This window comes from Calonectris borealis, chromosome 6 (genome assembly GCF_964195595.1).
Source record: "Calonectris borealis chromosome 6, bCalBor7.hap1.2, whole genome shotgun sequence".
NCBI lineage: Eukaryota > Metazoa > Chordata > Aves > Procellariiformes > Procellariidae > Calonectris > Calonectris borealis.
In genome coordinates this window covers 40289218-40315883 of record NC_134317.1, presented here as the reverse complement: position 1 = coordinate 40315883, position 26666 = coordinate 40289218, and the positions used below count along the sequence as shown (strand labels likewise).

Here is a 26666-nt window from a genome sequence, read left to right as displayed (position 1 = left end):
CTCTCCTAAAGGTATTTTTAGAAAGGTGCTCTTTTGTCTCAGCCAAATTGTATAAATGTTTTGAAAGTGCTAACATTAAAGATCACATACTGAGATGGCTAGTCCCAGGGAAATACACACACCTCGGGGTTCCAGAGCAGCTAGGTAAGGAAAACAAATTCCATTCCGGAGCTAAATCTTAGCTGTCAGAGATACAGCTTTGAAATCCACGCTTTAAAAACCCCCAAATTTCCTTTTAAAATATCATGGACTTGAGTCTGAAGCATACAATGGAAATGTGAATGAGTAAGATACAAAACAAAGTGAACAGAAAAAAAAACAGGTGCCCTCTGAATCACAGAAATTGGAAGGCAGGGAGTGTCATACTGCCCCAGCAATCCATGGAAGACATGCTCCAAAAAGCTTCAAAACCTGCTATGCTGGAGCTAAACTGATCGAAATAGCTACAGCATGAGAGGTTAGGCTCTGCAGTAACTACCTTATATGTCATATTCCTTTCAAAACAGGTATAATTCTTGTAGGAAAATTAAGCAGCAGCTAATGTTGCTAATGCAAATCTCCAATTCACTGTGGCTACTCATGCAAGAAATCAGCACAATTAAAAAGTTTTACTGTTAATGCAAAAATGTAGTTTAATAAAAAAAAATCTTTTCTAATGCTCTCGGGAGGCAAGAGGAGGGTTTAAATAATTAATAGGGATTTTTCTACCTCCCTAAATTTTTCTTTTGCAACAGGAAATTTTGCCACATAAGTTTTGGACTTTGAATCCTCTGTTTTCTAGCTTGTGTTATACGAGGACACAATACGATTCATATGACTGATCACCTCTTGGTAGATGGACCCTATTTTGCTTGGCATCGTTCAGATATGGAACAAAATGACATTACTTCACCATCTCTAAGACAACAGAAAGATGGAAACAAATGGGCAGAACACAGGAAAAACGGAGACAACATTCGTCAGTATGACAGGCAGCAGTCTCAGCAAACCATCAGGATAACTGTTGTCAAAACTCTACAGGCATCACAATAAAGTATAATATCAAGGTATGTCTAAAAGGGACCAAAACAGAGTACGGCCCAGATATCAAAGTTTGACCGACACAACAAAATGCATGGTTCTTCACACTACTGCCAAATTCTCTCTGCCTCACCACCTTACTACATAAATGGAAAACTTGAAACTCTAAAAAGACAATGCAAATCAGTATCACCTTTTTACAGCAAATTTAAGACTGTAAGTTATATGAAGAGAAGTTCCTCATGTCAACACTCACAAAGAATTGCCTTTCCTGCAAAGACTATTCCTCTGTGTGCATGTGTATGTGCATCTGTGTGTACCAGTACGTATGTATTTATCTGTTAAGAAGGAGAAAAAGTAGCAGAGGGGAACTAAAGAAGGAAAGAGTACAGGCTCTTGCAATAACTTCTGTGCAGTCTTACCTCCATAACTTTGTACAAGGCACTACAAGACTGTAACTTTAATTTCAACTTGTGAATAAGTCTCATATAATCACCTACACAATTTTATGCTGCAAGTCAATTTGCGTGGTTCCCAAGGAGATAAGTTTTTAAAAATCTTCTCTGGAATCCACTGATAAAAAATGGGGGAAACTAGAATAATAAGATATATTGATTAATTAGTCCTTATAGAAAAGTTATCTTTTACTGAGCCCATCAGGAAAGCCTAGATAATCACTAAACATTTTGTATCTGCTTTTCTTTATTATTATCTCCAGCTTCATATTTTTTACTGTGCCTGCGCAGAGTATTTGCGATTCTCTATCTTTTTCTTTTACAAAATACTGAACAAGGATAAAGGATTTGGGAACATCAGACTACATGTAAACAAGAATAATATATGATACATTTTCTATTTATGCAGGTATACTTATAGGTAAAGCATCCTTTTAAAATATTAGGCCATATACTTTATGAATTCTACCCACACAAGTGGCATTTTTACAGCAATTACTATACATGATAAACGTCAAATAAGCTTTGAATGGAGAATTGTAACCTCTGTGTGTGAGGCATAGGAGGGAAGGAGGAGGACAAGGCAACGACATCTTAAAAAATTAACAAAAAAGGCAAGGTGACGGAGCCTTCACTTGTCATTCTGTTTGAGTTAAGGGGTATTAAAAAAGGTCATAATTAAACTGCAAATAGACAGTATTTTCACAATACTAATTTTGTGATCTGAGATTTAAACAAGAGAAATAGAACTATTTTCTATCTACAAAATACATTAAATTATATGCTAAATATAGTATTGTACTAATCAAACTCTCATGCCATTACTACTAATTTTCAGCTGCATCTTAGATAAGCATCTCTCCAAAATAATACACAACATTTTCCTATTTCCTAGCACTGTACAACCATTAAAAAGGCACTGAATAATGTTTGCATGGGCATCTTTCTTTTCCCAAGTGAAGACAATATAAACCATGACAGATGTAGTATTGCATACGGTGACTGCAGAAGTACCTTCCATGGGAAGCCATGCAAACCCCTTGGGGCTACATGAAAGATGCAGACAGCAGGTGAGGAGGAAGTGAACAGTAAGCAAGCCAGGTTGGGAAGATCATTTAGGCATTATAGATTGTACAGTGATTCTTGTAGGCAGAGTAAGATTTACCAGGATGTTTAAAAGGACACTGGAGAAATGTGAGCTTAATGCAGAAGAGGAATGCCTTTGTGATGATTTGAAAAGTGGGAAACATTCAGCTTAGCAGAAAACAAACATGGTTTCCCGAGGGATTTTTTTCCCCCCTCCGCAAATACGAGTTTCAATGAATACTGATGAAGGACTAAAGAACTAATCTACATCAGCTTTAAGGCATGTAAAAACTGTGAATTTGGATTTGCCGGTGCTCCAATTTCTAGGAAATGTAAAGGAAACTAGTAATATGCATACACAAACCAGATTTTGTTCTCTCTTTTTGATACACTGGTTCTGGTGAGAAAAACCTAAATCATAAAAAAGCAGATTTGGTCTCCTAAGTCAATAGAAGGTTTTCCATCTATCTTATGAACTACAAGAAAGAATTAATTCTCATCTAGTGGATACCAATTTCCACCGTCTTGTAAAATCAAATAGACAACCATAATTACTATAAATACGGTTAGTGAAAGTTCAGAATTTCTTTAAATGGGCCATTTTTATTTAATTCCCTATACAGAGAATTTAATCCAAGTCATTCTTCTCTGAAAAATCTCGATTTATGCATTTAATAACCTCTTGGACTTCCAAGGAAAGCCAGATTCAGGACTGAATAGCTGCTGTGTCAAAATAAAAATGATAACCCAAGCTCTGTGTGCATTAGCTGTGTACCTTGAGATCAGATTCTATAGCTTCTAATAAGGTATGAGCTCCATTTGAAGCTCTTCCCAAAAAATAGAGTATTCGCAACTTCTCTCCCCTCTTTGAATTCTTAGCCACCTGCAGCCAATAGGGTACTAAAAGTAATCCTTTCTTCAACACAGACATCTGTTTTCTTGAAACACATAGAGCCTCAGTACTTCTAAGTCTGCTATTCCTCTGTCAAATTTCTTTGAAATTGGGCAGGGTGTTAAAAAAAATACTGCAGGACATGCTGTCAAAAAAAAGACCTATCTTTAGCAAACCAGGCTACAATATAGCCTTTAGCATTAACAAGAGAAACAAAAAATTTCTTTTCAATCACTTTAAAAGATTGATTTTAAGTAGTGGTATTCAGCTGGGGGGGGGGAATCTTTCTTAATTGAAATTACTATAAATTTTAAATGCTTTTCTCAGACATGGTTAAACATGTAGAAACTATGATCCACCATGTACACAGAGATTTTTAAGCAAATAAAAAGTTCAGTTACATTGTTTACATTTTTTCCAGAGCACTTTAAAATTCTTTTTTTACATGCTTTTATATTTTTACATTTTTAAAGTAAGCATTTCAGTTAATTTTAGAGCACTATCCTAGACTCTCACTTTCTTTAACGCATTACCTTTATATGAAGTTCAACGTCATATTGCCAAGTATATGAAATTAAATACACATCCTCACTGGGTTTTTTTTTTCCAGTTTAGTTGCTGTTTCTCCAAGCAAGTTCTAAAGTATTTCCAAGTAAGTTTAAAGATATCCAATTTATTTTTATTCCAGGAAATTGCTTTCTCAAATGGCATGGTATCCTTAAGGTGTGATATCCAGTTACTCACTGCAGAAAATACTTAGAATTCCCCAGTACGTAAGAGTATCTCTAGCAATAACTAGAAGCACTAGATATAAGGATCTACAATAACACTTTCAGTAATATATAAAAATATAATTGAAGATAGATAAGGAATACAAGGAATAGTTTTACGTGAACACGTATGATATTTATCTGTTATTGTTCAAGTATAAGATAACTGAAAAATTTAGGTAGAGGTGTCCTTTCTTGACTAGCCTATGAACTTTTACTATTTTTAATTACATATTATATATTTTAACATTCACAAGTAGTTTGCAACAACATTCAAAAGTAATTTACAACTCAAACCTGGCTTCCTACTACAGGAAAAGGCAAACTTTTAACAAGGCGAACGTTAACATGGAGATGAGTACTTTAGACTTGCCCCTCTGTAGCCTGTCATCTATGTAAATCTTGTGATGATGTAGCCTGTAAAGGTTACATTTTGATCATTATTCCACCCGATCCACTGAAAATCTTGCCAAGTGTGAAAGTGTCTTCCTCCTCCTCCTGACTGATTTTTTTTTTTTTTTAACCACACACACCATTCTTGCACCTAGTGTTCTTCAGATAAGCCCAATAACCCACTAATATTTTGGGTGTATTTACTACAGCCTCCTTAGAGTAGCAGCACAGAGACACCAGTTGCAAGCCTTCTTTCCTGATTGGACCAAAATGACTATACAGTACAGGAGAAAGTTACTCAAAATATTACCTTACAAATATAGGTTAGGGATTTGCTAGACAGAAAACCAGAATTGAGCACCTGAGAAACTAAGCAGAAGCCCGCTCAGCTAGGCCAAAACTCAAAGCAGTACGGTGGATATTTATTACAAAATATGGGCAGCCACCTAAAGAAAGTATCTGTGACCTTTGCATTGCAATTATTAAATGTGTAAATATTGTTTCCATTTTCACAGACAAGATTTACCTTACACCCACATCAGCATGTTCCAATTTGTGCCACTGCTTTACTTGGCTCTGATTTTGTCTATTGTTTATATGGTGTACTATTCCATTTCTTCACAACACTGATTTTTTTCTTTTTTAAAAAAAGTCAGTCAATTGTCAAACTCTTAATCTGCATGAGAATTACATTGCCCAAGTTTTTGGACTTTTAAAACATAACTACACTGGATTATGTTTCTTGAATGCAACAAGAAATTAAGCTTCTAAAATTAAGGAATACAGTTTTTCTTTAGGGAGCTACATTCAGAAGTAATCTACTAGCAGTCTGAGTGCAGTAAGAACAGCATCAAGCTACATAAACTTTATCTGCATGACAGAAGAATTGATTTTTTTTAAAATTAATTTAAAAATACATTCATACCTAGACAATGTGTCAGGATTGTCTGAACTTTGCTACTAGCTCTAACTTCTTTTTTTTAAAGTATTTTTATGTTTATTCTTCCTCAGCTGCAGCTAGCAAGCCCTGAAATGTCATTGCTTACAGGTTATTTGCATGCTCAAGCTAATCTAAATTTAAACTCTTCTGATTTTTGACCCAAGGGAATAAACTGCAATCAAATACAAATTGCAAAAATATTCAGCATTATAATTCAGTTTCCTGGAACCTGAGTTTATAGTCATCTCTGGTTCCCATTTTTATATCTACTAACCAAATCCCACCATTCTTACATAAAAGATGAATCTCAAACGGTAAACAGTTCTGCCGAGGTGTTTTACTGTATTTACGCTCCCATTAAGTTTCATGATCATTTTTTCCACTTTCATATTCGTCAGAGAGAATGTCCCCCTGACTGCTGCCAGTAGTTTTTCAGAAATTTACTTAAAGCAAATACTTTTCAATGACCTGTTGAAAAATAAAACTCAACATGTATGTAACAATAAAATTAATGTACTGTTAATGGTTCCTACCAGCTCACTGCTAAGTCGTGCACTTTTAAAATGTTGCTCAGTTTATACTCTCCAGATTTCAGGGGTTGAGTATATTCTTTGGCACGCACAAGGTATGGATTCACTTGAGTATCAACAGGGAACTCCGAATCCTGGAAAAAAGAAATTATTAATTCTCAGAAATGCCATGTAAGTTCATACAATGTACTACTTATTATGTTACTATTTTGAAAAGACAATTTTGTCTTATTTTTCCACTCTATTTTTCTCCTCTGTTCAATTTTCATCACTTTTTAAAATCACTGTTGTCCTGATCTTATTAATTTTGATACATATTGTTAAAGCTGAGTTAATTTTGATACATATTGCTAAAGCTGAGTGCAGGCATGACTGGAAGACTGGGGTCTGTAGTGAACAACTGAATACTATGAGATTTAATAGTTTGTCCTGTTATATCAATATAGCATTGCTCTAGAAAGAGATCAACCATCAGTACTAATCATTATCTGCAACCAAATATAAATTCACCGTTTATACCAGCAAAACCCCTTCTTCCCCCAAAACAGAAAAAACCCCGCTTATGTAGTTCAACATAACAGCAATGGGAAAGAAGCAACTCAACACTGTGGATACGGAAAGATATAGTAAAAAATGGCAAATAAAATTTTGCTGTCATTTATACTCATAACAAAGTTTGTGTAACGATGTGGGGGTAAGTGACAAAAACTTGGCCTGACACTTTTATTGTTAATGTCATTTATGTACCTGCCACTAGCAGAAGATACGATGTTTAAAACAGAAAACTGTTAAATTGTTAGTATAAAATCCCCTATATTAAATTCAGGACAATCTCTGGTTTTAGTAAGTATTTTGTCGAAGACAGTCAGAATTCAGGTAAATGAATGATTTTTCCTTAAACAGAAAAAAATGTTTTAAAATTGTTTAACAGTAAGTTTAAAACTACCAATTTAAGATGCAGTGATCTACCCCCTGCACTGGACCATCTCATGATTGAAAGAACTTAACTTCTAGAAACCTTTCAACTTCATCAACTGGCAGCTGGAAAGCTCCTTAATTTGGAACGGAAGAACTATTCTCAGTGCCCAAATCACTCCATTTACATTTAATTTCCTTGTATTTATTTTTCTTAGGCATACCTCCCATACTGGAGATGAAAAGAATAAAGTTTAGTCCTACTACCAAGCTCAGCGCAGCATGGCCTGTGGTTAATTACTGATTTACCAGCTAAATAAAAGTTTCCACTATAATTATAAATGGAAAAAACCATACAAACACAAAGAGAGGAGGGCTACATATGCACATATAAACAATACAATGCAAAGGAGTGCAGCTACAGGTAAATAACCTTTTTTCTCCTTTGACTTCAAATATATGTATAGATCTAGACTGTGATTAACTCCAGCTAGTACTTCCCAAAGATCACCGTTACTTGCACAAGACAACCCTTTTCTCTATTTGAATAAAGACTGAAGGACCAGCTTCACACATGCCACATAATCCCCAATAAAATTCACCAACACAGTAACACTTGTTGAAGAGGGAGGTAGAACTCCAGGCTGCAGTTCAGAGGAGACATTTTCCAAGTCAGCTGCTGGTGCTGTTCAGCAGCATTGACTACACCAGCAGGCGGTTCCAGATTTACAGCTTTTTAACAGCCTCTCCAAAGCAGCCACCCCGGGAGACAGTATCTGCCTCCCTAAAATTCAGTTAAGGACCTGAAGCAAAGTCCTTTCTTCAAGGCTCTTATTCACTCATCATAAAAGGACAAAGACAAACCTAACGTTCAGGAGGTCTCAGTCCTGGAAGTCTGTGGCTTGAAGAACAAACAGGAAAGCTAATTTTGTAATTCAGACGAAACCAATTATACATTACAACATGAATTCAGAATGAACTCTGAAGATAAAGTTATCTATGTGGAATAGGACCTCTTAAGAGAATGCTACACAGACTTCTCTCATTTGATAGAAGTGACAATCATCAACAAAAACATCCTCATCATCAGATAACAGAAGGCAAAAAAAGATGTTGATTGAAGTGGACTGATCAGCAAAGATTCATGGAGAACATGCTTAAGATCCACTGCAGAACTGGATTCCCAAAAAGGTCCAAATCCTTCAGATATACATACTGAGCAGACAGGAGAACACAAAAATACTGAACACCAATAGAATAATAAGATAACTGCGCTAACAGCTCAGGTTTTCTTCAGCTCCAGCAGCCCTAGAGGGATAAGAACCACAGAACTATTGCTGGACTGTACCAGCTTAGGAGCAGAAAATCTGATCCCCTAGACACAGCAGAGATGTTCTTGCTATTAATCAAGAACATTAGCGTAGACTTGATATTCAGCATGCATGCTATCAGATACAGGGGGCTGAGGTTTCCAGAATAAGCTTTCTCAAACTGACCTCGAGTCAGACATGAGCAGACTTGAGTTTTCAGGCTCTTCACCAAAAAGAATGCAGATTTCCTGGAGCCAAGATTGGCTTTGCCGGGTAAGGGGCAGAAAGGATTGCAGCATGAGAAGGATACTGGATAGAAGGAAACAGATAACATCAGCTTTCCCAAATAGGGAACTAGGAAACTATTCAGCAAAGAATAAAGAAACTGGCCCTGAATTTAAGAGAACAGCCCTTCATACTGACATTCAAGTCAAAGAAAAAGACTTCAGAGTACTTTCAAACAGCTATTTGGACATCATCTGCACTTGCCATTTACAATCAGCTCAAAGTAACTGTCCAGGTTTTTAGGCAGGTAAACTGCATACAATGGTATCAAAAACTCACAACTTCAAAAAGATCAGCTCCATTGAAGAGGCTTGATATTGCTTCTTGATACACAATATAGTTGGAGAGTTTTTCTTTTTTGTCAGTATCTGCATGTGAGGGTATTAACTACATTTAAGCATCAAGTTATTAATGGTTAACCATGTATTTTAAAATAATGAATGAATTCTCCAGATCAAAAGAAAAACCTGCTACTATGGAACTGGGTGATAGAGCTAAACTGACAGAATGAAATGCACGTATTTCTAGTATCGGACACAGAGTAATTCTCTGACCTATTGCAGGTCACTGTACAGTCCGATCAGAGGCAGATGATAGTCTGAAGTCACAACTATACAGTCCACTTCATCTCACCCATGCACAGCTGACATGTCCCAAAAAGGGGATTATACAAGTAGGATCAAGTAGTACTAAGTTGAGAACACCTGTGAGCGTGCTAGCTTTACAGTCTGCTACAGCAATATTCTTAGAAAAGCTGAAAAACTCTGCTGTAAGTTCCAAGAGTGAATTCCATTTCCTTAGTACAATGTGGTAGAAGGTACCAGTTTAGGTGGTATTAACAATGATCTACTTTAACCTGAGACTTCAGAAGCTGAGGACAAGGACAAGAAAGCTTCCAGGTACACCAGGCAGTGAAGAGAAGCTGTACCAAAACATGGGGCTGAACTGCAGAGAAAGAAGCTTCACTGGTTGCAAGAAGCCTCAAGGAAAAAAATGGATAAGATAAATAGCATAATACTGACATAAAACACAGGACCAGAACTGGGAATGAAGGTTCGTATCAGCCTCCCTCTGTAAGATTACTGGCATGGGCTTTTTTTTCTACCACTATTTTCCATGAAGGTGAGCTCTGTGACTTGCATCAAGAGGCAGATCTTCCGTATCCTTCAAAAGACTTTTCTTGCAAGTATAATGCTGATAAAAAGCCAAAATACATATATACATATAGTTAATCTTGCAGCCTCATTTTCAATCAGTGTGGTCTAAGATATTTTCTAGGTTTAGTTAGCAGACTAGGAGATTTATTACTAACTCTAATTAACCAAGCTAGATGGCTTTATTAAAAATAGATTGCCATTAAAGAATCTAAGGAGGGTAACTGCGCACAATGTATTTTAAGGACTACACCAGTCATTACAAAACCACTTACAAAGACTATACAGTTTTCTGAAGACTTAGCTGATCGTTCATGTTTGCAACATTTTCAGGACATCCTGCTGTGAGAAGCTTTAAAGGAAAGACTGAAATCACCGTATGCTTTAAAATGCCCATCAACCACTAAGATTAAGAATGGAATAAAATCAATGTATTTTAATCTAAAAATGTACACACACAGCAGGGATAACCACTAACTTTTTTTTTAGAATTTGTTTGCACTTAACTTGATGGTAGTCATTCTGTTAATTTGTAGGAATAAGCATACAACAAATTGCAGAACTACAGACTGTCAGAACAATATCGTTTTGTCTCCCATTTCAGAAGCTCTCTACACCACATGTTCTAAAAGGATGCTATTAACCTGAGTCAATTTTTTTAAATGATTATGAAAATAATTAAGATAACAACTTAATGATCAGTGCAAGTGCATCTATTACAGACCCAAGACCTAGAAGATAATTTTCGGTGGACTGTGGCTTTAATCACATACATAGCCTAACAAAACCACTCCAAAATCTAGTTTTTCATTTATTTATTTTTTTGTACTTGATTATAAAAAGAGTAAGACTGGATTTGAAGGAAGCTGTAGATTTTCACTGCTAAGTTTTACTCCATCTAAACCATATTTATGTTTCCTCTTTGAAGCTAAAAAGCTACATACAGACTTCTGTTTGCAGAAAAACTTCAATATTACTATCTTATGCAATTATTTTGTAAGTTTTTATAGATATGCGAAACTTTAGCTTCAAATTGCTTTAATGATGCTCAAAATCACATTCCCAGAACACTGGACTCAATTTCCATGGAATGGTAGGGACTTACAATGGTGACTGACATAGGACATCAGTCTTATCTTTCTTCTCTGACTGGAGAGGAAGACAAATGTGGGAATCATGGAGAGCAGATGATCAAAATCATCCTTTGTTGTCTTAACTCGGGTATTAGCAAGATACCTCCATCTTGTACTAAGGTGCTAACTAAACATCTACGTCTTAAACTAGCCATTTCACATAGATTAGCCATCTGTTTAAATACAGTTTTCTGTATTTCTACTTACTTACGTGTACCTAGGGGTGTACTAAGAAGCAAAGAGGAGCCTAGAAAGAAAATCAACCTCAAATGAACACCTAAATTTTTAAAATTCCATTTGAAACATCTGGAAGATAATTGTTAACAGAATTAAAAATTCTTCTATCTCACAGATAAGAACAGTTTTGGAGAGAAAGGTTAACTATGTGGGGAAAAACACTAAACAATCAGAAACATTCAGAATTCGGAAATAAATATGTAAAGTACAAATAAGTAAAGATTAAAGATTACTTTAATCTTGCATCGTTAAGGAAGGAATCGTAATATGTTGTGGCTAAAGTTACACATTTTTATGGAAATACATGTCAAGTTCTGATTGTGTTTCAGCCATAATATTCCTGCCGATCTCTGAAGCCAGTTTCAAGAAAAATCCATAAGTTTTCCAAATTTGGGAGTAATTAAAGTGAGTCTGCACAATTTATTACACATAGCCTAAAGAGCAGAGAGGTTAGCTAAAAGTGAGTATAATCCCAGTATATGCCACTGCCTTCATGCAAATCTTAGAAGCTTTATGTGCTCCTTGTCATAGAAAATTTTACCTTTCAAGAATTACAAATTTGAACAACTAGAATTATAGCATTAAAAAAGCATACAATCAATATGCTTTTTTGTAAACTGTGTCTCATTCACTTTCTGGAACAAAAAGAATTACTAAATGTAACCAGACTTACTCATTTCAGAGTGAAACAATTCTAGGAAAGCCTAAGCACTCTGAATAGAAGTGACTGAAAGTCTTGCATTTTTCAGTAAAAAAAACCCCAGATACTACTTCAGGAGATACTGCTGTAAACTATTGGTGTAAAATTCACAAATATAGTAAAAAGAAGAGGATAATATAAAAATATTAGTATTTCTATCATTCCTTACTGAATTTCTGAAGTATTTCTGAAATTGTAGTTTTTACCTCCTTTGCTATGGTAATCCTTTGTTTTACTAGAACATGAGATTCAGCCTCAGTTGTTCAGATAATTCATACCTATGGTTCATACTTCAGGGTCTGAATGGCACGAACAGTGGCATCACTTGTCACGGCCAGGTGAAATGTTGATTTCAGTGGCTCCCCAGAGTACACACCAGGTGGAAGCCACAGTTTAAACACATCAAATCTGTGGCTGAGTTGATTTCCTGCCTGAGAAAGCTACCAAGGAGTTTAGAAGCAATAGCAGCTTAAGGTGTTCTCTCACAGCATTTCCAAAATACATTACTGTATTGATTTATCAAATTTTCATCAGAACTTCAATTTATGTGAGGCATGTAGCTTCCGAGCTCTTCAAAAGGAACACAAACAAGCTACCTATGAAATAGGTCAATATAGATTTTTTTTTCCCCAGATACAACTATTTGTCACTGTGAAATAAATATGGTATCTTTATCCTAAAAACTTCCTTCAGTAAAAATGCTAATATGAAGATGCTCCCTTCCCCCAAAAAAATTCTGGCAATGAAGTGTCATTATTTAATCCTTATTCTAATATTTTCAATTGTTAAATCTCAAGGGTAACAGAGAATCCATTACAGAAGTCAAGATCTTGCATAACAAGGCTTTGTGAAACATATTTATTACAAACATTGATTGCAAAGCCTGACGCTACTTCAGCATCAGCAACGGTAATGTGCATGCCAAAATCCAAGAAATGCATGTACTGAGTGCTAAGGAGCCAAAGCAATATATTATGGTTTTATTCACTCTTGTATCTGCAATGTACTAGACATTTGTACTATGACAAACATGAAAAGCTATTAAGGTTTTTTCTTACATCAGTATAAAAGAGAAAATAATGCATTTCCTGCCTGTGAAATTAAACATCCTATTACTTTATCATCAAAGGCAAGGAACATTACATTCAAAACAGTGTTCTAGAAAGAATCTCTGTGAACCATAACCATTCTGAATGCATGTCCTCAGTCACTGACAATGGTAAAAGCAAATGGTGCATTGTATCCGCCCAAACTGTCATTTAGAAACTACACTATCATTGTTATCTAAAGTTACAGGTGTAACAGACTGTCAGCCACTCATAAAAAGTTAGACATGACTCTTAGTCCATTCACATGTAGTGTTTCCATAGCTCTCAAAAATATTAGCAGAAGGGAGTAAGCATCATTATCTCCATTTGTTCTACAGGCACAGGGAAGACACCCCAATGCTAGAGCCTTGGCAAAGGTAACAATGCAAACCCATCTAGACTCCCAAGTAATAAAAAGATCTACTATTGATTCTTATGATTTACCTAGAGAGTGCTATAGAAATCAGGATTGCATGAACTCATAAAAGCATCCCCTGCCCTAAGACTTCACAGGTTCATACACAAAAAACAACCACAAGACAAGAGGAATAGCTTGCTTTTTTTTTTTTAAAAGTTAAGAGCCTGAACCATATGAGGATTTAGTGATTTACCCCAGATCAAGCTGAAATTCTCTACAAGATCTTGTAAACCAAACTCATATCTTCAGAGTCTCAAACCATTACTTAATTCTCCCTAACAAGAGACAAATGTTGTCTGATAGAAATCATTATGCAATTAAAACAATTTACCCTTAAAGCTCTTAGAAATCTTTCTTTTCTTTCCTGTCCTGAATTTTTACAGTAAAACTGCCTTTTCACTTCTGATAGCAGGGCTCTTCAGAGCAAGTCTACAGCTTTCGTTTTCCTTGAGGAAGACACAAGAGACTCATTTGTCAAAACATACAGAAGGCAATGAATAGATAAGTGGAACTGATCTAAATCATCCCACAGCTGAGAAAAATGTAGTATAGTTTAATACAAAACAGAAAACATCCAAATCAGTTTATCTAAATCACAGCTCGGCCTCATCTATATCATCATTACACATAGTTCCAAGTTTCTCTTTACTCAGATGTTAAAAATCAAAGTCGAAAAGAACTAGATTTACTATGCAATTGTGAGCAAGATCAAGCCTTGTTACTTTATTTCTAAGAAAAACATGCAAGCTTAACTGAGGCAAAGATCATCGGACAGTAATTTGGTGATTCAAAGTCCTTTGGTGAGGGAGGAGGAGCAAACTTTTTTATTTCAAAAATTGACAACTATCAGCAGTAATAGTTCCGATCTGAAAATTATCACGCTCATTCTAAGACTGCAGTCAAGACATGCACAAGGGGCACAACCATAGTCACGTGTCCTGGTGTACCCATACATTCAGTTTAAACTGCAAATACTAGATATTTTGTTCAGAAATGAGAACAAAGTCATGAAAATTACATTCTTCTTAGGGCATAGCTACTGTACATGTCCAAGATTCAGCAAGATATCCTGACTTGTATCACTAAATATTTTCAAGGAAATATTCTATTCTCAATTCTCACCCAAAAATCAGGATTATCTCTGCTTTTCTTTACTTGGAAAAGTACTGCACTGATCACTGACAGCTACACTTATATACCATTGAAATTATCTTTTTACTCAAAGCTAAAGAGAGAGGGGAAAAAATTTATGTTAATAATTGTTCGCTTAACGTTCCCAAAAAATTCGATATGCTTATATTATGGAGGATATATTTTGTATTTTTTTCTTTGCTTTTAGATTAAACAAATTTCAATATATTAAAATTTCCATATTTTAGATCTTATCAAAACAGTCCCAAGGAAATCTGTAGTCCTACTCAAACTCCATATTAAATATATATTTTTCACAATAGGACTTTAGTTTTACACTGTATCTCAGTTTTTGTCCGAACTATCACAGCTCTCAAAACAATCTAAGGATTACTAAGAACCCATACATTCAAATAGTGGAAGTAAACAAAAGAGATTTTTAAAATACAAATATATAAATAAGAATGAAAATAGTCTTGGCTGTAATCACTCACAATGAATGAATCTTCATCATCAGACTATCAAAAATAAAGTACGCTAAATGCTTTAAATAAGCTAAAACATTTTAAAAAGCAAACTATAGTATGAGATTTCCAAACCCTATTTTACTTTTCCTCAACTTTTAGTTTTTGCAAGCGTCAGACAATTCCTGGGGAAAGATGTGAACGATGACCACTATTAAGATGACATAAGACACTACTTAAATTTATTTTAAGGTTCAAAATAAGTTTTTATGAGAGATTCAAAGCTGTTCCTGTTTCCTTCTCTCCCATGATGAAAATCCTGATGCCCCACTCTGTTCTCTGAGTAGCTTAGCTATGGTGCAATGGAGATAGGTGGCTTCAAAAGGAACCAAACACTAAGCAGGAAACTACTGAATTAGTATTACATGCTTTGCTGCAAGAGTGACAGAAAATTAATATAAATATAGTAGCTGAGCATTATTTTATCTTCTTTTTCATGTTCTCTGTAATTGAAGGAATAAAGTATCCTTTTCTAGCAGGCTATGAAAAAAATAAAGATATTTAGTGTATCCACTGAACAGAATGCCATCAGCAAAATATTCAGGGGCCAATGTTGTATGATTCTTAATACCGAAACAACTCAATTTCAAAATGTTCCAGTGTCTATAGTACCTGTACTACAACATATTTGCACTTTATTTTACTATTTTAATCATGACCACAATTATTTTACAAACATCTGAAATGTAAGGAAAGGAAGTTGAAAGCAATAGCAGGAATGCATAGTAAAACTTTTATTGCATGCTACATCTTACTTGGCTTGCTAATAAAAGCCATAAAAATCACCTACAAAGGTTGTGGCCACATAAATCCTCCTTATTCAGTTTATAACCCTGACATTTTTTCCCTTTTTTTTTTTTAAATATAAAATAAACACAGAGATAATATGTAATAGGTAGTAAAAGCCAGATTAATTAAAAAAGCAATGGTAAAACTGTTCTGTCTTCGTGTTCAGGGCTACAGTATTCATGCAGCTCTTCAGACAGTTTGCAAACTGGTGCTAACAGTAAATTTGAACTTGAAACTGCTCCCAACAATGTCAGTTTTGAGGGTCTGCCAAATCAAGTCTTCCTACAGCCGTCGCCTATGCAATAAAGAAACTAGAAAGCAGTACTCCTATAAATGTATAACTATACCACAGACACTTGATACCTTTTTGACTAGAGCTCTTATTAGCACTTATCAATAAGTTTATAGAAATTGTTTTCTACTATAAGGATAAACTTGAAGATCAAAAGCTGCTGCACTTCACCAGTGTTTTGTTTCTTTTATTGTGGCTATTAAAACTATATTTCTCAATGATTAATAATCAGAGATTTGAAGAATAAGAGGAAGCTAACAATTATAAAAAGATCCATCACTGAAATGTAATCACTTTCTTCCAGTTTTTAGCACGACAGCTTAACTTATTGTCACTATTTCAGAAAGTAATGGTATAAAAGGAAAAAAATTACTCCATGCAAAACATATTGCCCAACCCTACAGAAATAAAACAACTAACATTTTAGCTTCTGCTAAAACTTAAAAACTTCTTAGCAAACACCTCAATAAATCACATTTCTCAGTTTAAGGCAACATGATTGTGGATTGGATGATGCTGTTAAGGATAAACACGCCACTCAAATCTGGGGACTGTAACATAATTTGGGCACTAAAGACAAACGAAAACATTCCCTTAAGTATTTAAAACCAAAGTCTAGCACAGAAACAGGTTAGGGACTCCACTGGCACAACAGGCATCCATGGGTGTTTCAGAATATTTTGCTTTAGAAACTGATCTAAGGAAGTCACAGACGGCCACAACATTCATGAAGATCACAGATTCATATGAATGTACAAGAAACCCAGCATGTATAGTGACTCTGCAGCCCAATGAGTTGCACGGTTGCTTAGAGGACTGCGAGCTTGGAGTCTCAGGACCAAGAGCCAAGAACCACAGAATGGCTCCTTGAGCTTGGTCAAGATTGACCATAGAACGATTAGTAGATTTAAGATGCTCTGAATGGAAAACAAATATTTAAGCTTTACAAAGATGAACAGATTATTTTTCCAGAGAAGGAACAGTTCTCAAAATAAACTATTCCTTGAAGACCTTTTCTATCTTAGAAAGGATATCTATGCTGTGCAGAAATACTACATGCAGCTTCTTCCATCACTTCTACTATCCCAGCTACCTCATCAAATGTACTTTCAGCCCCTTCTGATTACTTAATCTAGTCTGTTACAGGATATAACATGACCAATGGTCTCTGCTCAGTCAATAAGGCGAGTGAGGAGTCACAGTGAAGTTATTCTAGTATGTGAATGTACTAGTAATTCTAAGTTCAGCTACAGTCTCAATAAAATGATATAATGATCATTCAAATTTTAATTTACTACTCCTTGATGGTGGGAATTTAACTTAATACATGCAATTAAAATTAATTTCTTAATTTAGAATTATGCAATTCAATATTACAACTCTAAGATACTGGTAGTGATATGCCTGGATTTTAAATATCTACTTCTGATTACCATTAACAGGAATTATGAATGCAAAATTATCACACATGAACGAATAAATTCAGTACTATTTTACTGGTAGCAATTCTGAACGCGTTGACCTGATTCTTGTTGTCATAGCATCACCACACCATAACAACAGAATATACTCCTGTTTGTTTTTCTAAATAGTATTATCTATCATACAGATAATCAACCTTTTACAAAGCACAAAACAATATCTATGTTCATGCAGTATGGATGCACAGCACAACTACATATATAACTTAATCTTACATAAACAAGCGAAAACAGTTACAAAACTCAGCTTGATCATTTGCCAAGGAGAAGTAAAATAACATTAATGAAAATGCTGCAATAAATTATTATGATACAAGGCATGCATTTGGTTGCCTGGATTTTCACAGCAGTTTTTTAAGTCACAGATAACCATGTGCTATTCCCAAAGATGTTCCCTATCCCTTCCTTTAAAAGGCTTAAGCTTGAAAAAGCTACTATATTTATGATCAATGTTAAAATAAACAATGGTGCAATAAAATACAGACACTTCTACCAATTATAATTTTATTTTGCAGATTTAAATTTTGATTACGGTGTAATTAAACTTCAGCAATATTTTAAATTACAGCAGCACATGCTGCATATGCCATCCAATTCAATTAGGCATGTTAAGGAGGTAATGCTGATTATATGATAGACATCAAGTTACTTCAGTTTTCTGACATACTCCCAAATATGTTGCAGTATTGTCTTTTTTTAATATGTATTTAAAAAACTGTTCATAGTGATTAATATGAATTTTCTCTACTACAGAAGTATCCTATAGTAGAGTCAATTAACAAATTTAGATGCTTTTTTCAAACAAGTAGTTTAATTTCAGTTTGCTTCTTGGAACAGCCATATAAATCAAGAAATTAGTTATTAAACGTCGCATGTTCAGATCTAAATGTATAAGAAGTCCCCTAGATCATATATATTGATGTATGGTACAATATCATAGATACCATGGTATCATTTTTATTAAATCACAACCTACATCAAACCCATGCTTCATGTACGATTCTTCCCATTGCAGTACCCAAACTGATTTAAAGATCCTAGGTTTAGAAGCTAGTAACAGCTCACTTGCTGCCCACTGTTTGGCAACGTAGTGTTAAAAGAACAAATATATTTAACAAATGTGAATAAAGAGACTCTCAAATTCAGTACACATTATGCAATAAGTTACCATAAAATAGTTGTATTGCTAACCTGTTATCAAAGTGAAAAAGAAAACATAACTTAATGAAAACAACTTTCTGACATGCTCAATAAAATTTGTTTCATCCAATCTCTGTATTTGAAAAATACTTTTTTGCATGTCATTCTAGCACAGAGTAGTTGTGCTGTGAAAACAAAATGTATTCACGTCATCACCAAGACAAAGCACGTCCTTCACCTTCCCTGGAAACAGGTCAAGTTGTAAGCTATATGGGCTGCTTCGTCCCCAGTTACAGAGTCTGGTGTCAGCACCAGGCCACGTGGGAAGCTCTGGTCAGCTCGGCAACCTGAGGAGCTCAGAGCCTCTCCTAGCCTGCACTGCCTACTTCCTAGCCTGCAGCCTGGCACACGCTTCATACAGCACAACCTTACCTCATGCATCTTTGTGTTTCTGAGCTGCAGGCAGGACCATCATTGCATACCTGCCTCCTTGCTGACACTGTTTAAGAGACCCCATGGCCTCCACTGGGAAAGTGAGGAAGCTTGCCACAGTGATGGTGCCAAAATGCCCTAATGCAGTTTCATAGCCATGGAGTAGAGTACGTAAAGGTAATCCAATACAGATAAGGACTTCACCCCTCCAGTACTCCTATCTCAGCAGAAACATCTTTCCTTTTTTCCCAGAGCCACTTATATATTTGTCAAATAAATGGGGTTTTTTGATAGTTCATTGCATTATGTGAAGTCAGTTTAAGAATGAGCTTATTCACACATGTAAACTACTCCCCTCATGCATCTGTCACCAGTCAGCATAAGATGCCAGGCTGCTGCTGCTGCTACCTCGGAGGCTGGCTGGGGGACGTAACGTTGCTGCCCAACCCTGAACACCACCGCTATCATCCCTAGCCCTTCTCTCTCAGCAGCTGACAGCATTCATCTCCCTTTTACACCACAAGAAACTTGGGCTATGCATTGGGCTGAAGCAAGTGCTAAGGAAGATTTTGGCTATGTCAGTGCAGCCTAAAAGGTGCAAGCTCCCTGTGGCCTGAATGGTGGCTATGGACTGTGACTGCCAATGGGCTAGCCTCATAAGCAAACAAGGTAAGCAAGCTGTTTACTTGAGGTATAGCATTAACAAGCAGCTATCACATCCATAAATCATCTTCAGGAGAGAAACTTTTGGCCTAAACTTGCCTTAATGATTTTTAATTAAACTAGGTGCTTTTAAACAGTTTTAAGAGTTTAGCTCGCATCTACTTCTATCAGAAGTACTAAGCAACAAATTTTAAACTTCTAACACAGTTTAAAGACATTAATCTTTTTTTTTCTTTTTTACATCATGTAATATAATGTCAGTATTACATTTCTGTGGAATTACCAGGTTATTTCTTCCATATTGTCTTTCCACTGAAAAATTTCATTTTGAACAGTTCATCCCGAGCATTACCAGTTCCGGTTTTTGGTTGGGTTTTTTGGGGAGGTTTCCTGGGTTTTTTTTTTTTTTTGGTTTTTTTTTGGGGGGGTCCTCCTTTTTCTCCATTGAGGAATATACAGGACCTCTGAATACCTGATAATATAAAATCTAACTCCATGTCTACAGAATCCCGATGCACATTAGAAAAATAATACTGTAATTGCACAGTAGGCTGGGAAGATGAGAGATTTACATAGGCGAACATTGGTTCTTTAAATATAGCAAAACTGCACTAAAATATCTCTGAATGCAGTTTATAGAAATGGGCTTATTTGATGTAACAGTAGGACGAATGCATTGCTCTATAATAAATATAAAAGGTTTTAATTATATAATAGCTATTATATATAAAGACTATATGTATTGCATATGTACAGTATATATGAATTTTATACACACCTGTACCTATATGTCCATATATAAAACCAATGTGCAAGACCTGAAGCAAGAGGAAGAATCTGAATTCACAAATTTTAAGTATTACTGCATGTAGTGGATGTTGTTTTTCTTCAAACTAGAGAAACAAAAATAATTCTTCTTTGAAAAAAGATGTTGCTACTTGACATAAAAGAAACAGCAAATGAAAAGGCCCTGTCATGCTTAAGGCTGGTATGTCAAATACTGATTTATAATTATTAAGATAATAATAACAACGCAGGCTTGTTAAGTCATTATGAAGTTTAGTCCAAAAGATCACAGTTAAAGCTTTACAGAAACAGCAGTGCCGAAACAGGACAAAATTACTTAGAAGCTAACACAAGATCATACGTTCATTTGCATATATTCTAAAGTACAGTTCATCTGAATTTGTTTTCTTTTTATTTCTAATACATGCACTGTAAAGAAGTGTGGAAAAACTATTTTTTTTGGATTATTTAGTTTGACATGACCCTATCTTGCACTTCTAATACGAGAAAAATGTATCTTCTCCTAGAGATTCTCCTAGCACTAGTAACGTCCAAATATTGATGCTAGAGGTTCAAGTAAGTTTTAAATTTTGCCATTCTTATATTAACCTTCCAAATACTAACAAACAAGTTTCATTTTTCCTCAAATTAATACTCCATTTCTAAGGCACTGTCAGGAACCTCAAAAATTGCACTTATATTCTTACTATCTAGTATACATTAATTTTTCACATGACTGAAGTACATATTGTAATCATTTCAGTAACTGTTATAAGGCACATAGGGTTTACAAAGGTCCATATATCACTACAATGAACTAGTAAACACATTCAGGAACCATTAGTTATTGATTTATTTGCAATTATCCTTTACAGATGCTGTCCGTATTACTCCCCTCTGCATTTAATCATACTGATTCAGTTTCAGGACAGATAGTAACCATTATTCCAAGCTCCACATAATGATAAATAATGAAAACAAAGCTGTAAGAGTACTTTGACATGCAGGTACAAAGCATTCAACTTGCCAATACCGGAGAGTAATGGATTCTTTATAACAAGAAGCTAATTAATTGATTACTATAGTTGTTCGCAATAAGTACTATATCAAATAGCGAGAATGCTGATTATCTATCACTGTAACTCAGCATAAATATTTTCAGCACTGCAGGAAGTGGATACTACAGCTTATGTATGTGAGGTACTGCCAGACTGACTTCACAAACATGCCAGCAGTGAAACTGAAACTGCTAAAAACTGCCTTAAGGTGCAAGGAAGTCAGTCTGTTCTAAATTCATCAAAATAGATTATAAAGCCAGACCAGACAACGTCTGTAATTGATTTTGGACCACATAAAACCCAGGCCATTCCACTTTCTTGAATTAATTTCTACTTGAGCTAGACATAGCTTGAAAAAAGCCATTATTTAGAAATCGTCAGTTTTTTCAAGACTGAATAATTTACTGTAACTGCCAGTACATTTGTGAAATGCCTAACTACGTCCTCTGTCAAAAAGCAACACTATTTCTAACCCAGAATGTCCTTAGATTCATTTCTCATCTACTAAATTCTATTCTACTTTTGTCTGCTAAGTAAACAGTCCTATTAAGAATATATTTTGTTCCTTTTGTCACCTTCAATGATGAACTACTTAATTAAATCTAATCTAGTTGAAGATGTCCCTGCTCATTGCAGGGGGGGTTGGACTAGATGGCCTTTAAAGGTCCCTTCCAACCCACACTGTTCTATGATTCTACAAACTTTAACAGTCACTGTAGTAAAACAGCAGATTGTTATTTCTATTTAGTTTACCAAGTGATCCAGACTTCCCCTCGCCATTTACCTGGTCTCTTCATGAAATAAGACCTCTCCAGTGTGTCATCTGTTAACTTTATCAGAAGCTCTGAATCAAATCCTAATCAGATTTTTAAGATTCTTTTTTTCCAAATCACATATAAAAATGCTAAATAGCTTATGAGGAAAAAAAAAAATCTCTGAAAACATTTTATGATTATCCATTTAAAGCTTCATGTCAAACTTTACCATATTAGCAACATTATTTATGTTGATTTTGTACAATTGCTTAATGTGGATAAATCTATCTTCTACAATCGTGGGATAATCTATTAGTACTAATCACATACACTTTTTAGTTCTCTATATTATTCTAGTTCTCCATTTCATGAGTCACTTTTTACATTTTAAAGATAGTTTTGGAAGTATCCACAAATTGCTGGCACAATCTCACTGAGACAATTTCTTAGTACAGAAGAAGATGAAAGAATGAAATCAGTTTATTACCACCTGACTCCTAAGTCACAAAATTGAAAGACTGAGCTTTTGTGTGGGATATCAAAAACGGCAAGATTTTATTGAATTCTTGAAACCTAGTCCATGTACTCTCAAAAGAAAGGTAATTTGTTTATGTGGGTTAGGACAGACGGCATGGGGACCTGAATGAGTTTTACTCTGAAAAATGGCAATGGTTTACCCAATAGATTTGTTCTTTTTTTGTATTCAAAAATCACATATCCTTAGTAAGAATGCAAGTAACAGTTTGTATTGCTTTTTATTACCATTAGCCCCTCAAAACCAACTCAATTTTGAAACGGAACTAGATTCCATTTGTCTTTTTCGGTCTCCCTCTTCAAAGTGTAGAATACCCTTTCATACGCAGCTTTCTGTTCCGTCCACTCTGACAAAATCAGAGAGAATATCTAAAACCAATTCTCCACAACTGCTCATCCACAGACAGATGCAGGACAACTTGCAATTTAATTCTAAATATAGGCACTTGGGCACTGCCTTAACAGTTTCAAAGCTTTTATTGGAGATGTCAAATTTCATGCATCAGTAGCTACAGCACTAGATGAGCATGAAGAACATGGGCATTAGCTTTGTTAATTTTTAAGAGTGCTATATATCAATATAACTCTGTGGGCGCAGAGAGTAATAGTACAGCCAGTTACGAGATACAAGTGGGTAAAACCCCACAGAATTCATTGACCACAGTTTTGAGCCTAATGCTTAAAAAGACAATACCAGAAATGTACAATGGAGAGAGAGATAAAACCCAACACTATCCAGAAAAATTAAAAATGTATTTGATCACAGGATGCACCAGCCTGTTCTAATCCACAGTACATTTCTAGAAATAAACTCTGGATAAAAAAAGTTTTAGCAAAACTAAAGACAGTCTGGATGTAAGGGGAGTGAGACACTAGTGGGGAAAAAACAGGCTGAGAAGTGGACACTCCAAAGAATTCTGCCATAAAGCATACAGAACCTAGCAGCATCCTAAATTAGTTTAGAGAAAAATAAAATTAATTGCGCAAACAGGGCGTATCACCCAGCTGTTTAGGAAAGCACCCTCCTTTCAAGTTGTTATTTTGACTATCCTTATATCTTAAACTTTAAAGCCTTTTTTTCCTCCATCTACTCCCCTAGCGAAGGCTTTTTCTTGTAACTTTCCCAATTCTTGAGAATCTACAGTGCTTCAAACTCTCCCTTGAGCCCTGATTCACTGGTCCTAAAATTATGTCTAACTGCCCTTTGAATATGCCTGAGCAGGTATGTCTCTACTTTATCCACAGTAATAACCCATACAAAAATGTAATTAATCAATTCTAAATCTGAATTTTGCTCCCACTTGTATTATGAAATAACTTATTTTAGTAAAAGTCCATCTTCTTGGCATCTTTCTCTATGACTTCAGTAAAAGCTTTAGGATAGCAAGCCACCTTAACACATTCTTCTTTACAGTAAACCCAAGTGGATAGGAGTGGGCAAATTAGATTTTCTTTGCCAATATTCTACCTGTATCAGAAGTTCTCTCATTCTCTGTTGATTTCTCAACAAAAATTCCACTACATCTTTCCACACACAAATTTAACTGTAGCTTTTTTGCTCTATTTTTGTCCTCTGAAATTCTAAATCATAATAATCTTTTATCATCCTTTTTATCATCTATATATCTATCTTTATCATCTAAATATCTATATTTATCTATATAATGTATCATTGCCTCATTCTTTGTTTATTGCAGTTCATAGTCATCTGCCATGTTCTTACCAACCTTTCACTCTATTAATTCTTTTTCTAGCTTCCATGTACTCCTATGTACTTACATGGTATGTGGAAAACAATGTGGAACATAATTATTCCAATTATGCAGATAGACCTGCGCTGCCGCCTTTCCCATTTTAAGTGCTACTCCAATTAGCATGTATTTCAACGTATTCTTACAGTGAAAACAACAACATAGGCAGAGGAACAGTTTCAGCAAAACAGCATGTCTGGAAAATGCCTTTTGAATCTGGGTGCAAAATCTATTTCTGCTGGCAGGTCTTCTTCAGTTTCTCATTTCTGATCTAGAGTACATGATTGCAAACTTCCACTTCTTGGTATTCAAGCAAACAGAATTGTTACAGCCCACTTTTCATCTGCAACACAAGATTCACAATCACCTGTTCTCCTCTGTGCTTCCCCATGCTTACATTAACTTCTGCATTACGTTGCAAATTGCCTTTTTATTTCAACTCCCCAAAGATCCAGTCATCTTACTTATAGAGCTGCCTTGTCTTTCTCACCTGTCATTTCATTATCTTTTATTTCTACCCTCAGCTGTCACACCAACACCTTAAATCGTTTTATTTTTTGTTGTGCTTCTGCCTTCAATCTGCAGGCACTGAAGGCAATGTTTGGCAAGAGCTTTCACACAGTAAAACTAGAAAAAACCAACACAACTTTTACTCAAAAGAACTGCACTTACTAAAGGCATTTAATATGTTTAAAGATCTTTTCTATGTGACCACAGCCATTGCTGCACATCAGATAAAAGGCCTGTAATGTTTCAGCCATACACTGAAACTCTGAACCCCCTTCGTATTTGCTCTGAAGGAAATCCTAATAAAGTCTCCAACTTCCAGCCCCTAACTGATGAAAAATTCTGTAATACTCTGCCTCCAGATCAGACTCAGAAATTTACTGGAATCACACTAGCAATTTTTTAGCTGTTATAGAGATCATTTTTTTGTGCTATGGAGAAAAACAAAGGACACGTTCAGGATTGCAGTTCAACTACATAAAGTAATGCTCACTAAAACATAACAAAACATTCCTCTCAATTTCTATCATTCCCACAATTAAACATATACTTCTCCTTTTTCTGGAGTTGAAAAAAACTTACGTTAAATATATACAGGTGATGAATTTCAATAAAAAGATTACAGCATCTCCGATTCTGTTCTCAGAGTTATCTTAAGACCAACAGCTTCTTAAAATAGTATCTTATTTATTCAAAGCAAAAACATTTAAAAGAAAACACATTTTAAAATTAAGAAACATCTTACACAAACACCTACTCTACATTCAATTATCAATACACCATCCAGAAAGACTGGCAAGTCTAAAATACTTCTGGTCTTTTCATTGCTGCCAAGTCTCCTACTGAAAGTCAGACACATTACTGCACTGAGGGGCTCCTATACAGAAATTCAAGTTTTCAAGTTTTTTGATGCCTCATCTTCTGAGTCAGGTCATAGTACTCTCTTTTCCTTCTTGCTAGTGAAGGGAAAGTTCAACTTGATTCCTGAAGTATTGTCATCAATGTCCAGTATACACAGTGATGACAACTTCTATGGGAAAAAACTTTCTGCAGCATACACCACGTTTTCATTAAAAGAGGAAGAAAAAATATGCTGCAAGAGCATAATTAAAACAGGTTACATAACCATGTTTGAGAAGCTGGATCTTAACTCCACATTTCCACATCTGAATTAAGCTATGTGGGATTTTTTTCATGTAAGGTTTTAGTGCTAATGCGAACTCACACTATTTGTGGGTGCCTGTGACCTTAATACTACCTTAATCACATTTTTTGGAGGCTTCTGTAAAATTGATGAGTACATTCTCTCAAAAAATTTCCTTTTCTGACTCAGAATCTAAAGAGAATGTAAAGAACGAAGTAGAATATAAATTATCATCATAGAAACTCAAAAGAGTAACACTTAACTTCAGATTTTTTTCTTTTTAACTTAAGGCTTAAAAATTTTAAGTTGTAATAATGCATAAAGGACATGGGGATAAAACAATGAAGAATTAC

The 26666-nt window shown here is 35.2% G+C and overlaps 1 protein-coding gene across 1 annotated transcript in view; it reads right to left on the bottom strand.

The window, feature by feature from the left end:
* The window catches only part of SPAG16 (sperm associated antigen 16), a 410239-nt gene that overhangs the window by 340558 nt on the left and 43015 nt on the right, over window positions 1-26666 (bottom strand). The window contains exon 10 of the mRNA XM_075153736.1: window positions 6090-6220. Within this exon, the coding sequence (XP_075009837.1) occupies window positions 6090-6220 (131 nt within the window). The remainder of the gene's footprint in view (window positions 1-6089; window positions 6221-26666) is intronic.